Source organism: Giraffa tippelskirchi, chromosome 7 (genome assembly GCF_054371585.1).
Source record: "Giraffa tippelskirchi isolate mGirTip1 chromosome 7, T2T-mGirTip1v1.2.pri, whole genome shotgun sequence".
Taxonomy (NCBI): domain Eukaryota; kingdom Metazoa; phylum Chordata; class Mammalia; order Artiodactyla; family Giraffidae; genus Giraffa; species Giraffa tippelskirchi.
Window position 1 is genome coordinate 102933823 of NC_137281.1, and position 16793 is coordinate 102950615.

At 35.9% G+C, this 16793-nt stretch overlaps 1 protein-coding gene across 1 annotated transcript in view; it reads right to left on the minus strand.

The window, feature by feature from the left end:
• MDGA2 (MAM domain containing glycosylphosphatidylinositol anchor 2) overlaps positions 1-16793 on the minus strand; it is an 862004-nt gene that overhangs the window by 478729 nt on the left and 366482 nt on the right. The window contains exon 2 of the mRNA XM_081511223.1: positions 5947-6086. Coding sequence (XP_081367349.1) covers positions 5947-6086 — 140 coding nt within the window. The remainder of the gene's footprint in view (positions 1-5946; positions 6087-16793) is intronic.

Consider the following 16793-nt stretch of genomic DNA (forward strand, 5'->3'; position numbering starts at 1 on the left):
CTTAGATTTAATTTAAGTACAAAACATTTTTTTCAAGAGGAAAATAAGTGAGAATAATACAATCTACAGCCATGCCAATTATATTATGTAAAAGTCTTAAGAAATAAAAGCAAAATTTAATTGAGCATCCTACCTTGGCTAGTGACATGTGATTTACCTTTACAAGTCTTCAGGAAAAGTAGAAGTACAATAATCCTGAATCAGAATTAAGCAACATTCCGTTCACTTCAGTCGCTCAGTCGTGTCCGACTCTCTGCGACCCCATGAATTGCAGCACGCCAGGCCTCTCTGTCCATCACCAACTCCCGGAGTCTACCCAAACCCATGTCCATCGAGTCGGTGATGCCATCCAACCATCTCATCCTCTGTCGTCCCCTTCTCCTCCCGCCCCCAATCCTACCCAGCATTAGGGTCTTTTCCAATGAGTCAACCCTTCGCATGAGGTGGCCAAAGTATTGGAGCTTCAGCTTCAACATCAGACCTTCCAATGAACACCCAGGATTGATCTCTTTTAGGATGGATTGATTGGATCTCCTTGCAGTCCAAGAAACTCTCAAGAGTCTTCTCCAACACCACAGTTTAAAAGCATCAATTCTGCGGCGCTCAGCTTTCTTCACTGTCCAACTCTCACATCCATACATGACCACTGGAAAAACCATAGTCTTGACTAGACGGACTTTTGTTGGCAAAGTAATGTCTCTGCTTTTAAACATGCTATCTAGGTTGGCCATAACCTTCCTTCCAAGGAGTAAGCGTCTTTTAATTTCATGGCTGCAGTCACCATCAGCAGTGATTCTGGAGCCCAAAAAAGTAAAGTCTGACACTGTTTCCACTGTTTCCCCATCTATTTCCCAACATTAGGTCAGCAGCAAAAAGTCGGACACGACTGAGCGACTGAACTGAACTGAGGTCAGCAGCAAGGAAGTACAAACTAGGGTTAGGTGGATAAATGTGCTTGCTCCTCATGAGGTTTGAGTCCAGGAGACACGTACTGTCTTAACCTGGAGTTGCCTCAGGAAAGAAAATCTGAGACAAGAGATTACAGGTAGTAGTTTGTTTTCATAATTAATTCCAGGGAAGCAAAGTAGGAAACTGTGAACAGTGACACAGAGGAGAAAACCCAACAAAACAAAGTGTTATTATGCTAGACATTGCTGAGAGTGACTGGGGCTCCATTCTTCTGGAACCCTCCAAGGAACCATGTAGAAGTAGAATGTGTTACAGAATCACCTGACCAAGGGGGCAGGTATCAACTGGATCGTACTTCCTATTGACCAAAGAGCAGCTTTTCAAATAGCAATTAGCACTATGCTGTAGAAAGTCTACTCTTGTTCTAGAATCTAAAGGTTTGTGCTGTGACTCTATTCTTAGGACTTAAATAAAAGATCCACATGTTTTCCATACACAGCACCAAATCTTCTAGATCATCATGCTTGAGCAGCAGACAAAATGATGTGTTATAATCAGTAGCACTAGTATAATGTTATGTAGATTATGAAGATAATCAAGTTCCCTGTGCACTATAATGTTACAAAGAGTGAGACAGTTCATCTTGAGCCAGGGCAGAACTGTGCGAGTACACTGCTGTCCATCTCACATAAAGCAAATTTTAAACCCTTCTCCTTGAGGAGAATTGAAAAGCATTCACTTATCAGATGACTAGCTACATACTAGCTAGTATCAGAAGTGTGTCAATTTTTTCCAGTGTAGACACAACATCTGGCCCAGATTACAGCTAGCTCAAAATACATGAGCTAAAGCCATGCTTGTGACCAAGACCAACTTACTCTATTGGGTTACCTGCAATTGTGTAGTGATGACAGTAATAGTTTAGAATTATTAAGTTTATAGAAAAAATATTATTTTGTATTGGTAATACAATCACAAATATGATGATGACTAAGTATTTACTTTTTGCTAGGCACTCTGCTAAATGATCTACGTATATTATCTCATTAAGTACATTGACTAATGTTGCCTTTGCAAGTATCTGGAATTGTCTGATAAATGTTTCTTCTAAGCATCAGGAACTGCTGATAGAATTAAACAAATGAACTCTGAAATAGCTGTAAATAAATTCAGATCTCCTCAGGAAGAAAAATGACCCTTTAAATTCATGTGGATTTTTATTAAATGTTAAAAAGGCTTTGGTTAATGCTGATGTACCGGGCATAAAAAGTATCAGTACTTGTACAGTATATTAAAGTGATGAATCAGAAGAGTCTTTATATAGCCTATATTAAAAGTAATAGTAGCAAAACAATTTGAAGGCATGATATCAATGATCAGAAAGGCTATACAAGCTATCTCCTAAACAAGCTATGGGAGTACATTTTCCCATGTAACCATGAACTTAATAAAGATGTATATCACCAGGGGGTGAGACTTTCTGTGTGTGTGTGTGTTTGTGTGTATATGTGTGCGGAGAAAACTGTGAAGGTAGTTATTGATATGAAATTTGTGATTAATAAATTTTTTGATATTTCTCCTAGACCCTTTCTCATATTCTATCCAAAGATATACTGAAAAAATATTAGTGTTTCAGTTGGACAGTCACTCACCTGAAACAGTAAACAGATCCAGTCTGTTAAATATCCTATTGTTTAAATCATTTATAGGAGAACTGTATTCGTAATTCATTTCTTACTGGTTTTGTAACATTAAAAGAGAGAAGAGAGGAAGGAAAGAGGAAGGAGGAGAGAAGGGAATAAGGAAGGAAAAAAGAAAAGGGAGAAAAAGAAAAGGAAAATTAAGAGTGTAGGTAGCTGAATCCTGCAATTATGAATGTATAGAGGTACAATAAAACTAAGTTGGTAGATTTATTGACAAACCCTTGTCTCCATTCTTACTTTTCCATATATTAATATCTTTATAATAAGCCTTTCTTAAATGAGGAGGACTTAGTTCTAGTCCTTGCAAGCTAAGAAAAGTTAATTAACAGAGATGCAAAGGCTCTGCAATGCATTAAAACACAAAAATAGTGAAATTTATTGAAATGCATCTAATTTAGACTATAGAAATGCTAAGAACCATTTTTAAAATTTGCTTATTTCAAATATGTTCAACAGTAGAGACCAAGTATAAATTACTTAAAATAATAATATATATTTTATTATGTACCATCTGTTTATATGTATATATGTAACATATGTGCATATATATTTTATAACCTGCATTTAACTTTTGAAAGGAGTCAATGATATAGATATGATGGTTACCATTATTGCTATTATACAGACAGGAACACTGAGATGCAGAGAGCAGAGAGGTTAATGAACTTTCCCAAGATCACGCTAGTAGTCAAGAAGGATCCTGGACTATACCCAAGCAGTCCCACGCTCATAACCACTGCTATGTACTGAATTTATTCACTTATTTTAAAGAAAGTTTACATTGCTGCCTTAGAATACTTGTGGAAATGGAAATTTTTATGACGCTCATTGCCAGATAAATAGGTAACAGATTAAGAAATCTGAAAAGTGAATGAGGAGCTTCTCTTTTTCACTGCATTTCCAAATACTATCATATTCAGATTAAACAAAGGAGCAAGAAAACCTTTTCAGCTTCATGGTATCAGCCAAGAAAATTCATCCTCAGAACCAGCTGCCAACAGCATGCCCTTTAGTATTTAGACAGGATGCCAAGGCCCAGCTGTTTTGTCAGCCTTCCTTATACAGCTTGTTGACAAAGAAAAGGCCCAGTTAATTTTCCAAGTATGCAATATAAACTGAAACTGATTCACCTGCAAACACCTGAACTGCTTCTAGGAATGAAGAAACAATGATACCGAAATAATAAATTTTTCATAGGATTAGAATACACTGAAATGATTCCAAAAATGGAATTTATCAGGAAAAATAAATAAGGCAATAATCTACTTCTGTTTTTCAGAACTTCTTTTAGATTGCTCCGAGTTCAAAGATTCCACCCAGATTGCTGAAGCATGAAAGGGAAGATGTATGCAGAAAATAAGAAATGCCTGAGACTGAGGGAATGTAAGTATGAAGACAGAGGGAGCAGAATAGCTGGATGAATTAAAATGTAAGTTGCATTTTTAGTTCAGAATGTGCAGAATTTGATACGGTCATTGTAAGAATAAGGGGATCATCAGTGAGTATTCTCTTGTGTCTTCTTATAGGTTTACGTGGACATTCCTGTTTTGATTCCAACTTTTTTTACTCTGGAGTTTTTATTCTATGCATATAAATTTAAAAAAATCAAATAATAACAACACTGAACTTTCTTTGGGATAATATTCTTGAGTTAATGTTTATCATTTTTAATATAACTAAAATTATTTTAATTGGACTACATTATTTTCTATATATATATTTAAATAAAAATGCTATATTTAAATAGCATGTTTCAACATCACATTTCAACAATTATTGCTTCTGGGCTTGTGTATTTAGTTTGACAATCATTTTTTTCTACCAAATCTAATTCATTGGGTCAAATTTTCTGTGTATGTATGCTCAGTTGCTCAGTCGTGTCTGACTCTGCGACCCCATGGTTCCTCTCTCCATGGAATTTTCCCGGCAAAAATACTGGAGCAGGTTGGCATTTCCTACTCCAAAGGACCCTTCTGATCCAGAGATCAAACCCACATCTCTTGAGTCTCCTGCATTGGCATGTGGATTCTTTACAACTATACTAACTGGGAAACATCAAATTTTCTATAACTCAATTTTATTGAGACAAATTTATTCTTTAATAAATTTTCAGTTCTTAGAAAGTATAATAATTTGCAATTTTAGCCACTATGGATTTAATATTTTCAAATAATTTTTAGATTACTTTTATTGTTTTCCATTTTTTCAACAGCATAATTTTTATAAAACATATTTCACCATTTCAGTTTACTCATGGTCTCATCAATCCATTGCTTCATTCTATAAAGTTCACATGCTTATTTTAATTTGCTCTTCAGGGTCAAAATGGCAGAGTCAAAACATCCTCAAGAATTAAAGAGTTAGAGATGACAAAACCAAAAGACAAGATTAAAATGATGGGAGATTTTATAATCTTCTCACTGTTCTTTACTTTACCCTGTACAGTCATGTGTTAACTGTAATTTTTTTCTGTAATACAAATAATATATGTAACTCTGTCTACCAAATGAGACTTCTTTTTCATAACAGTGTTTGTGTTGAATAACAATCTATATTTTGAGCCAGTCAGGTTAAATATATGACAATAAGAATTGGCAATTAATGAATAAAACATCCTGAAAATTTTGGATCTGAATTAAATTTTTAAATCACAGATACATAGCCTAACAATATTATCTCCTATCTAACCTCTTTTTTCACTCGTATAATTTTTTTTCTTTGCTCATTATTTATCATTTTAGTGCCCCTTGAAAGTCTCAATTTCTGTTCCTGGTACTTAGCTTGTAAAAGCTGTAGCTGCTGACTCTGAGAACCTGAATTCGTATAGCACCTGCAAACATCTGTTTTTCAAGGTTCTCTCTGAATATAATGACTAGGAGTAAGGAAAGTACCTGTGACCTCGTGTATCACATTTTTAGAACAAACGCCTCCTCCGCTGCAATTATGTCATCGTGAAATCATGTTCCACATTCTAAAATAAACTCATTGCCATATGAATTGTTATCTGACAGAGATATTTTTGCAGTTGTCTTTTTTAACAGCTTCCTTAGACTAGTGTCTTTTAAATTTCTCACAATACCAAAACAAAAAAAAATTTTTTTGGCTATTCTACATGTTTACTTAAGCTTGAATGTTCAACAATTACTACCCTTATCCTACATTGCACATATAATATGGATTTCACATATACACACACACAAACACATATACATTTTTAGCTAAATCGTCTAAAATAAACATATATATATATATATATATATATATTTTTTTTTTTTTTTTCTGATTTGCAAGACAAGTCAGAGAGTTTTTCACAACGTCACGGTTCGGGACTCACCTGTGGACGTGGATGTCCTGTGACTAGACAGGTCAATTCCAGAGTTTCCCCTTCCCGTATAGTGTAGACCCTTTCTGAGTAGCGCTCCTCTTCAATGTTACAGGCCAAGCCAGAATGCACAATACGAACCGTGGGGGGAGCTGTTGAATCAGAAAGAAGATACGTAAAAAGATAAATAAACTGTCATCCAATGAATCATCATGGCTGTAAACAGCAATTCTTATTAGACTTTAGCTCTGTCAGATCCATCAGTCTTAACACTTTGAACATCCTCAAGGGATTAAACATTCTGCTGGACAGAAAGCTTCAAATTTATCTAAAAGTCACCAACACATTCTGAAAATGGAAAATGGGAATAGGGTGCTGAGGAAAACTAATGATTCAGGAAATCACCATCATTATAAGACCTGTAATAAAACTAGACTGCTAAAACGTGATAGTTCCCCTCCTCTCTGAAATCTAAAATTTAATATAGTAAAGGATGTTGTCCAAAGTCTACGTAGTCATAGCAGTCTTCAGTCATGTCTGGCTCTTTGCAAACCCACAGACTGTGGCCCCCCAGGCTCCTCTGTCTATGGGATTCTCCAGGCAAGAATACCGGAATGGGTTGCCATTCCCTTCTCCAGAGGATCTTCCTGACCCAGAGATAGCACCCAGGTCTCCAGCCTTGCAGATAGATTCTTTACCGTCTGTGATATAGGGACTAGGGTGGTGAATAAGAATGATCACTCAAAGGAAAAAGTAATCTGAATTAAAGACATTTCCATTTTTCTGTTAATTTTCTAAGTCCTGTGTGAATACTAGGAAGCTAAAGAATAGGAAGATTTAGCTGTCAGAACAGAAGTGGGGTCGCTAAGAGTCGGACACAACTGAGCGACTTCACTTTCATTTTTCCCTTTCATGCACTGGAGAAGGAAATGGCAACCCACTCCAGTGTTCTTGCCTGGAGAATCCCAGGGACAGGGGAGCCTGGTGGGCTGCCGTCTATGGGGTCGCACAGAGTAGGACACGACTGAAGTGACTTAGCAGCAGCAGCAGCAGGAGCTGTCAGAAATTGAGTATCAACTTAGTTTTCAATATTTATAGACTCCTATATTAACATGAACAAAAGCCACTGGTGAAGATCATACATCACTGAGGCCTAAGTATAAAATTCTGACTCAAAATAGACTTAGTTTTCATGAAATTGTATAAATTCTTAAGTACAATTTCTCCTACTTCAATGCTATATGGGCCTATAAAACTTGTCTAGGATTCGTTGACTTACTCTTTGTTACCCTATGGACTGTAGCCCACCAGGCTCCTCCGTCCATGGAATTTTCTAGGCAAGAATAATGGAGCGAATTGTCATGCCCTAGGAATTGAACCCATGTCTCCTGCAGTTCCTACATTGCAGGCAGATTCTCTACCACTGAGCCACTGGGGAAACCCATAGGAAACCTATTATATGCAAAAACTCTTATGGTCCTGAGAAGTACTTAGATAATAGGATAGGCTTCTTGCCATCAAGGAGATTACTGTAAGTGACTAACTTCAAATTGGAGATCATCCCCATTTGTGAATTCAGTAATTTTGTTTGTAATATATTTGGAGTGGAGAAGAAAAATTTGTTGTAATTGGAGAATGATCTCAAGAATTTACTGATAGCAATCTCAGCCTCAACAGCAGTATTATCAGCAGAGACTGTAGTTGCTTAAAAATTAATATGACTATATTTGGAATTTTTTACTTAACATTTAAAAGATCATGAATATTGTAAAATTTGCAGATACATTTGGGGATTTATGGAGGAATTAAGATAATTATAAGTCTGACTTATAGGAAATTTTCTTTTGGGACAACCTATGTTCTGAAAATAAAAAAGAATAGTTTCCAATACTAATACACTGCTTTACATAACAAGAATGTATAGAATACTCCTAGAGTTTAAGAACTGAAAAGGGCAAAGTTTGTTATTGTTCTTATTTCAAACTGAAAGACAGAGAAGTCTGCTTGTAAATAATAGTAATAAAACAATCAGTTATTTCCATTTTCTATCTGGATATCCAAGCAAAGTACTGTTCTTCAACCTTTAAATTCAGGATCAAATTTAAACTTCAATTTAGATATGTAATATTAGAAAGCTACTATTTTTAAACATCTGTCACACAACTGTATACATATTATGGAGGTTAACAAACTGATGACAATCAATTAACACTTTCAAAATATAAATAGAAAATTGTTAAGGAAAAAAATAGAGATTCATTACCTTGAAATATATTTCTATGCCAAATTTAGCCTAACAAGTGATAGTTCACACGTTTATTAATACATCTAATTATATAGTAACATAGCATCTTTTCCAGATTAATTTACAATGTTATTTTTGCTTTATTTCAAATCAATGAATAGTATTGTTATTTTAAGGATTATCTTTCCAAAGAATCATTATGCAAATAAGTAGCTTTATTTAAAAAGTTTAAATTATACAGTAAGCTCACTGTCTTCATCTACAAGGGTTAATTTTCTACTATTTTCTTCCATATTTTAACACATTCTTGGAAGAGGTAATTGCCTATATATTGTACTCATCATGACCCTTCCACCTATCTTATAGGAGGGTGGAATATTCTACCAAATTATAAGTGTTAAAGATGTACTTTTTTTAGTATGCATTAAAATATATAGTCAGTACTTAAGAAGCTCAATGATAATGTGAACACTTTGGAAGCTCCCATGAACTCTTTTGGCCTGCAGAAAGCTCAACTGAAAGGTCTTAGAATTCATCGAGGTCAATGTTCTTATTTCCAAATTACAGAAGGAAAGTCAGAACATCAGGTGACTTGGCAACAGGCTTGCAGCTAGTTGTGGCCTCAATGAGACCAGGACCACCGGTCCTAGGCTCTCTTTACTAACTCATGCTATTAAAACTATAACAAACATAGTCAAAGCAGGTTTAAATAACTCCTAAACTAGATCTAAACTAGACTAGGGGGTAAAAAAAGATTGAGAAAAAGTTCATGAAGTAGTTACAGCACCATAACTAGATCAACAATATTAATTGTATAATTGTTCCAAACCTAACCAGTGTAACATTGTCACAATTTTTGTCCTGTCTCTAATCCCTAACAAAATCTTAGGATTCTCCACATAATATGTTGTAACTTTTTTTTCATTATGTTGTATTTTGCCTAAGAGGGGCTTCCCAGGTGGTGTTAATGGTAAAGGATCCACCTGCCAACGCAGGAAACATAAGAGACTCGAGTTTCATCCCTTCGGGAAGATCCCCTGGAAAAGGAAATGGCAACCTGGTCCAGTATTCCTGCCTAGAAAATTCCATGAAGAGAGGAGCCTGGTGAGTTATAGTCCATGGGGTTGCAAAGCATCGGACACGACTGAGTAACTAAACAGCATGACATTTCACGGAGTCCATATCACCCCACATGGCATTTAGTCCCTCATAAACCGGCCACATATTGACTATTCAACATGAAATCTCACTTCTCTGTATCATCAGCCCAATATCAGTGGGAAGTTAAAGAGCACTGAGAATTCAAGTGTCTTTGATCATGATGTTCCCTTGTATAGAATTCCCACACTGATCTCTGGACCAATGTTGCTGAAAGCTTCTTGAATTACTTAGCAATGATTTTCCTCTCTTTTTTACCAGGAATTGTGTATTGCCCAGTGATTCTCCTTTTTCTTAACATGCTAACTTGATAAGAAGCACCTCATTACAACAATGAACACCATTTTGACCATCTGTTCCACATAACCATTTCAGAGCATAGAGTAGGTATTTAATAATTATTTCATAATTTTTAAGCATATATCACTATAAGGACTCTAACCTCCTATTTTAGCAAAAATATCAACTATTAGGGCACTGAATTTGCCTATTTTAAATACAAATGCAATTTGCAGTACTATATCTGAAGCAAGACATGTTTTATCCTCTGCCTTGTTAGAAAAAAATCTCAATTCATCATCCTTAAATTGGACCAAGGGTTATGATCCCCTTTGCCCTGTAGAGTCAGCAATGAGTTAAAATGTTAAAATATTGCAAAAGACTCATATTCATCCGAATTTGCTTACAGTAAACCAAATCCCATTATATAAAATCATTCCTAACACTAATTATATCAACTCCCTTAATCTGAATAAACTGGCTTTGGGCTGAAGAGGTCAGCATAAAATGACAAAAGAGAAACATTCTCTTATCTTGTTAGAGTATACTTTTGAAAGTCATGCCAAATTCTCTCTGTATTCTGTTGGAGAAAGAACACAAATAAATTCTCCAATGGCAACAGCAAGAGCATATTTTAGCCTTTTATCTCATAAAAAGACTTTCAAACATGTATTAATTGAGCAACTGCTATAGATCAGGCATGAGGCTGCATGCTAAGGATAAGAAGACTGATGCTATGAGCGGTGCCCTCTAGGGCCACAGCCTATTGTGTTTATAGCCTACTGAGTCCGTCCAGTTTATATACATACAGAAATCATTCAAAAATTACAATTGAACAGAACAGTTATCTAACAGAAGAAAGTGAAAAGTACTACAACAAGACAAAGCAGAAACTGACTAAATCTGCCTGGGGGATTCCGACAGGTTTCAGGAAGCCAATGACATTTAACAAGGTTTGGAAAGATACATGCTGTGGAGGCAAAAGAGGAAGAACATTCCAGAGAAAGGAAATAGTGTGTTCAAAAGCACGTAATCATGTCTTTTGACATGATCCTGCCTGCAGGGTTCAGGAAATAACTGCATGAAAATGTGATCCACACAATTTATAATCTACTCCAAACCTCGAGACCAGTGCTACTCTCTCAATCTACCCTGATGTCTCCAGACACAGGAAAGAGACCATAGGGCCCTGCCAGTGGGAAAGACAGGAGAAACCTACAGGAGAGTTCTTGTTAGACAAGACTTGAGGACTGATCGATGTGGGAGTGAGGGAACATGAGTTCAGACGGCACTGAAGTTAATATTTTGGTTGAACAGGTGAAAGACATTTTTTTAATAAAAAATATTCTCTTGATCAGTAGAGTCTCCACATTATTCACAGTTGGGAGAGAATTAAAATGAGGGGATCTGAGTCCAAATAACGGAGTGCTTTGTTAGAGCGAGGACTTAGACATGAAGTGTTTTTGAGGGAGAAGCTTTTTCCATGTTCCTGAAGGATTTGCTGTTATTAGCCATTAATAAGTTTCATAGTAAGAGTTTTCTTTCCTCTAACAATGCAAAGCAAGAGTATTGTACTTTTGCATATCCTTCAAATCACTGGTCCAACTATTCTCTGGGAATTCAAGTTCCAGTAATATCAAACCACTTTGCTACACTAGTTCAAGGTAACTTGGGGTTACTGAGTTACTAGTTTAAAATACTACATAAGTCTTCTCCTCCCTCCTTTTTCCACAATGATCTCCCATTCAAATTTTAAATTAATTATTGTGTCTACAAGCATGGGGCTTCCCTTGTGGCTCAGACAGTAAAGAATCTGCTGCAATGCAGGAGACCCAGGTTTGATCCCTGGGTTGGGAAGATTCCCTGGAGAAGGGCATGGCAACTCACTCCAGTATTTTTGCCTAGAGAATCCCATGGGCAGAGGAATCTGGGGTCACAAAGAGTTGGACACAACTGAGGGACTAACACTTTTACTTTTCTCCGAGTACAGTCTATAATTATCCCTCTTCTTGGTGACAACTCTTTTGCCTAATATCTTTCTCCTTAGGCTCATTATATTAATATATATTTAATATAACAAATTCAGATAGGGAAGCAGAGAATATGAAGATTTGGGAGAGGAGGTGAAAATTTTACTTTTCGATGCTGATGGTGAGCTGGCCAACAAATGAAAAGTTGCTGTTGATATAAAGATTTAGAGCTTTTAAATGGTAGTTGATGCTTGACAGCAATAGAAGAGATGCAATCCTTAAAACAGAGCATATAGAGTGAGAAATTAAGAGGATAATGATAAAATCATAAGGAATGTGAATTCTTGGTACAAAGCTGGTGTGGATGTGAATATGGATACAGTGAGGCCAAGAAAGGAGACTCAGAGGCAGAAGGAACACAAAGAAAATGTAACGCTTCAAAAGTTACACAAAGAGATGCTCAAGGATGGTAAATTGTCCAAAACTGTCACTTACAACAGATTTGGAGGAGCATAAACAAAAGATCATTGCCAATGGTAGTTAGGAAGGCATTGGGGAAGTTCAAGTGAGGCTGTAGAACAACAGGGGGAAAAGATGCAGGATGTGAGGTTTGAGAAAGACAAAAGTCTTCCTAGGTCAACCAAGCTTCGGGCAAAAGGTAAAACTGCTTTGAGGTTTACCCATATGTAAAAAATAAGGAAGCATACAATTAAGCATTTTAAAATACTATAACAATGTCTCAGGATTACAAAGACTAACTACTTACATTATAAGAAACAAACCATAATGTCTGTATTTCCGACATAAACTGTAACTTTTAACAATACTATACTATTTTTCCACTATCTTTCATCATACTTTTAAAATTAATTTTCCCTAAAATCTGGCTTTGTTTATTTTCTTCCTTTTTTCTTATCTTTCTGCTCTTTCACTCTTTTACAAATTTAAATCTGCTAACTTTGGTATCCCACATGCAGAAATCACTCAAAACAGTCTAATCTTTTCTGCAAAAAAAAAAAAAAATCAAAGTTAATCCTCACAGCATATAAATATGCTTAATCTCTCCCATATTAAAGACTGGAGACAAAACAACATTTATCCTCTCATCACAGATCTCCTCTCATCTTTGCTTCACATCCTAGTGATTAGAACTAACGGTACCCACTCTATGCCACACTTTGCACATTTTTGCAGTCCTCAGGCCATAGAAGTCTGGCACCTACCCTAACTTTTGTGTTTATAAAAGAATAAGGAAGAAAAATAGAAAACTGCTTTCTATGCTCAACTGTTAATTTTTGTCATTATTTTGATCCCTTATATCTCCTTCAATCTCAGTGTGCCTGCCTTCATTTCTACAACTATAAGGATCTTTTGAAATTACACATTTGTTCTACCCTTCAAAACAATATAAACTATTACTATATCCCACTATTATTCTTACAACCATGAATGTAAGCATATATTAAAACATGCAGATAGCAGAATATTCAATTTCTATTACAATAATTTCTGCAAGAAATAATTAAAATCCTTCTGTTACTGTCATTTAAATAATCTCAAACAGGACAATATCTTGATACACAATTTGCAGATTATTTAAAATCAGCTTTTACCCATTGGTTGTTTTTAATTAACTACTATTTCAGCATCAAGGTGAATTTATTTTCCTTTACCCTCATCCCTCATACTTGGTTAACACTGAATTCTTGCCCACTGGAGAGAAATACATTTGTATCTTTAATATGATGAGTTATAAAGTGAAAGTACTAAGATCATATTGATCATAAAATGGATTTAATCAAAAGAAGATCATATCTACCTCAGTATGACTTTGGTGAAGGCTCTGAATATGAAAGGCTTTGAATATTTTGCATTATTTCCTCAGCATATGTTGAGCAGCATTGTTATAAATTAATTGAGCTGCCCTGAGAAACTCTGCAAAGCTCAGAATAAGGTAAGAAAATTAAACCCTGAAGCCTCTGGTTCTAGAAAGAAGCTATTAATTTTTCCTAAATAATAGAAGTTGATCTGATTTTTTAGGTTAATGTTAGTCAAGAATTTAAAGCAAAGAGTTTATATTTTTAATTCAAAAACAAGTTATCTGTTATATGCAACTATTTAAGAAAATGAAGAAAGTTTGTCATTAAAGAAAATGACATTAAATAACAAGGAAATTATGTTCATGAGATTTTAAAGTTAAACAGAAAAACAACAAGCAATTTAAATTTTAATATTAAAACAATAATAAAAGCAACAATGTTTTGTGTAAAAGAATTATCTTTTAATGTCATCTTTAAGCATTCTTGAATTAACGTGCTAACTTTACAAAAAAATGAACGTGTGCCTGCTAAGTTGCTTCAGTGGGACATAGCTCTTTGCAACAAAAAGCTGAATACATAATGGCAAAACATTAATCTAAATCATCTTCTACAAAATGACACATTTGTTTCTTATGTGTCTTAAATGAAACAGTATAAAATTTATAAATAGTATTAAATTAAGGTTTCTACATTAACAACTTCAGGTTTCATCAGAAAGAACCTTTTCGTTTTCATCTCAAAACATAACCTATTAATCTAAACCTAAAACTTCAAAGACCTTTGTATGTTTTATAGATTAAAAAAAAACAAAACAAGTTTCACTGAACCTATGGTTCTTAACATTCTTTTCAAATACAGCATTTGACAACCTCTGACATGTGTACCAGAGACGAACTGTGGGTCCCTAAGTCTCACATACATAGCCATCTATGCTTCTACATGGATATTTCCAGCCCAAGCCATTCAGCCATTCACTGTGTTCTTCCCAGTATTTCCCAGGAGAAATATATGACCTATATGTAAGCAATATTTGAAAGCTTATCAAATAGTTCATTAACCTTGTATTTTATTTAGAAAGGACTTATGTGAACTAAGCTTTGTGCTACAACTTAAGGTAAATATTGTGGTGAACTCTGCTTTCCCTAAGAAGGTAGAAATGTGAGATACTATACACAAGTTCCTGTTTATATATCAGATCCAATGCCAAATCATGAAATGTCTCCAACTAAAGACTGAATTATGTTTCTATCTAATCAGTAAATTTTAGAAGGAAAAACAAAAACAAGAAACAAAAACAAAAACAACTACTCCAGAAATTTTGGAGGCTAGGCCATAGACTATAAATACAAAAAAAAAAAAAATGACAAAGAAAAAGGGGAGTCTCCTCTTGCCTTTATGGTACCATTCTGTTATGTGCATTGAGTCATCTTGGAAGCATAGTGAAGGAGGCAGAGAAACTATTATAATGCTATGAAAGAGAACAGCATTTAATCTTTAAAACCTTTGGTGAGTTTTACCCCCTCTAAAGCAATTTCGTGAAAAGGCTTCCTCTTAATAATGTCCAAAGCTATATATAATGTGCTGAGTGAACCCTCTAAAGTTCTTTGAACCATATCTTGCTAACTCATGAATTCTCATATCTTATGAGAATAGGACTCCTGAAACCACAGGTACTAATTACATCATTTTTAAAAAACTCTGGACTGAAATGTATACTTAAATGTATTCACCATCTCTAAAATTAAGAGTTTTTCAGGTTTCGTGGAAAGAACTACAAAGCCCCAGCAAATATTAACTAAAATGAAATTAGTATCATCATTGTGCTCCAACTTTAAATTGCCAACATCCGCTGGATCATCAAAAAAGCGAGAGACTTCCAGAAAAACATCTATTTCTGCTTTATTGACTATGCCAAAGACTTTGACTGTGTGGATCACAATAAACTGTGGAAAATCCTGAAAGAGACGGGAATACCAGACCACCTGACCTGCCTCTTGAAAAACCTGTATGCAGGTCAGGAAGCAACAGTTAGAACTGGACATGGAACAACAGACTGGTTCCAAATAGGCAAAGGAGTACGTCAAGGCTGTATATTGTCACCCTGCTTATTTAACTTATATGCAGAGTACATCATGAGAAACTCTGGACTGAAGGAAGCACAAGCTGGAATCAAGATTGCCAGGAGAAATACCTCAGGTATGAAGATGATACTACCCTTATGGCAGAAAGTGAAGAAGAACTAAAGAGCCTCTTGATGAAAGTGAAAGAGGAGAGTGAAAAAATTGGCTTAAAGCTCAACATTCAGAAAACTAAGATCATGGCATCTGGTCCCATGACCTCATGGCAAATAGATGGGGAAACAGTGGATTCAGTGAGAGACTTTATTTTGGGGGGCTCCAAAATCACTGCAGATGGTGATTGCAGTCATGAAATTAAAAGACACTTACTCCTTGGAAGGAAAGGTATGACCAACCTAAACAGCATATTAAAAAGCAGAGACATTACTTTGCCGAAAAAGGTCCGTCTGGTCAAGGCTATGATTTTTCCAGTGGTCATGTATGGATGGAGAAGGCAATGGCGCCCCACTCCAGTACTCTTGCTTGGAAAATCCCATGGACGGAGGAGCCTGGTAGGCTACAGTCCATGGGGTCGCTAAGAGTTGGACACGACTGAGCGACTTCACTTTCACTTTTCCCTTTCATGCGCTGGAGAAGGAAATGGCAACCCACTCCAGTATTCTTGCCTGGAGAATCCCAGGGACAGAGGAGCCTGGTGGGCTGCCGTCTATGGGGTCGCACAGAGTTGGACACGACTGAAGCGACTTAGCAGCAGCAGTAGCAGCATGTATGGATGGGAGAGTTGGACTATAAAGAAAGCTGAGCACCAAAGAATTGATGCTTTTGAACTGTGGTGTTGGAGAAGACTCTTGAGAGTCCCTTGGACTGCAAGGAGATCCAACAAGTCCATCCTAAAGGAGATGAGTCCTGGGTGTTCACTGGAGGGTCTGATGGTTGGATGGCATCACCGACTCAATGGACATGAGTTTGGGTGGACTCTGGGAGTTGGTGATGGACAGGGAGGCCTGGCGTGCAGCAGCTCATGGGGTCGCAAAGAGTCGGACACGACTGAGCAACTGAACTGAATTGACCTGAACTCACAGGTACTAATTACATCATTTTTAAACACTCTAGACTGAAATGTATACCTAACTGTACTTACCTTCTCTAAAATTAAGAGCATTTCAGCTTTCTTGGAAAGAAGTACAAAGCCCCAGCAAATATTAACTAAAATGAAATTAGTATCATCATTGTGCTCCAACTTTAGTCATAATTTGGTTATTTAGAGACCACTATTATTTCTTTCAATCTAGCTCATCAACAAAACAAA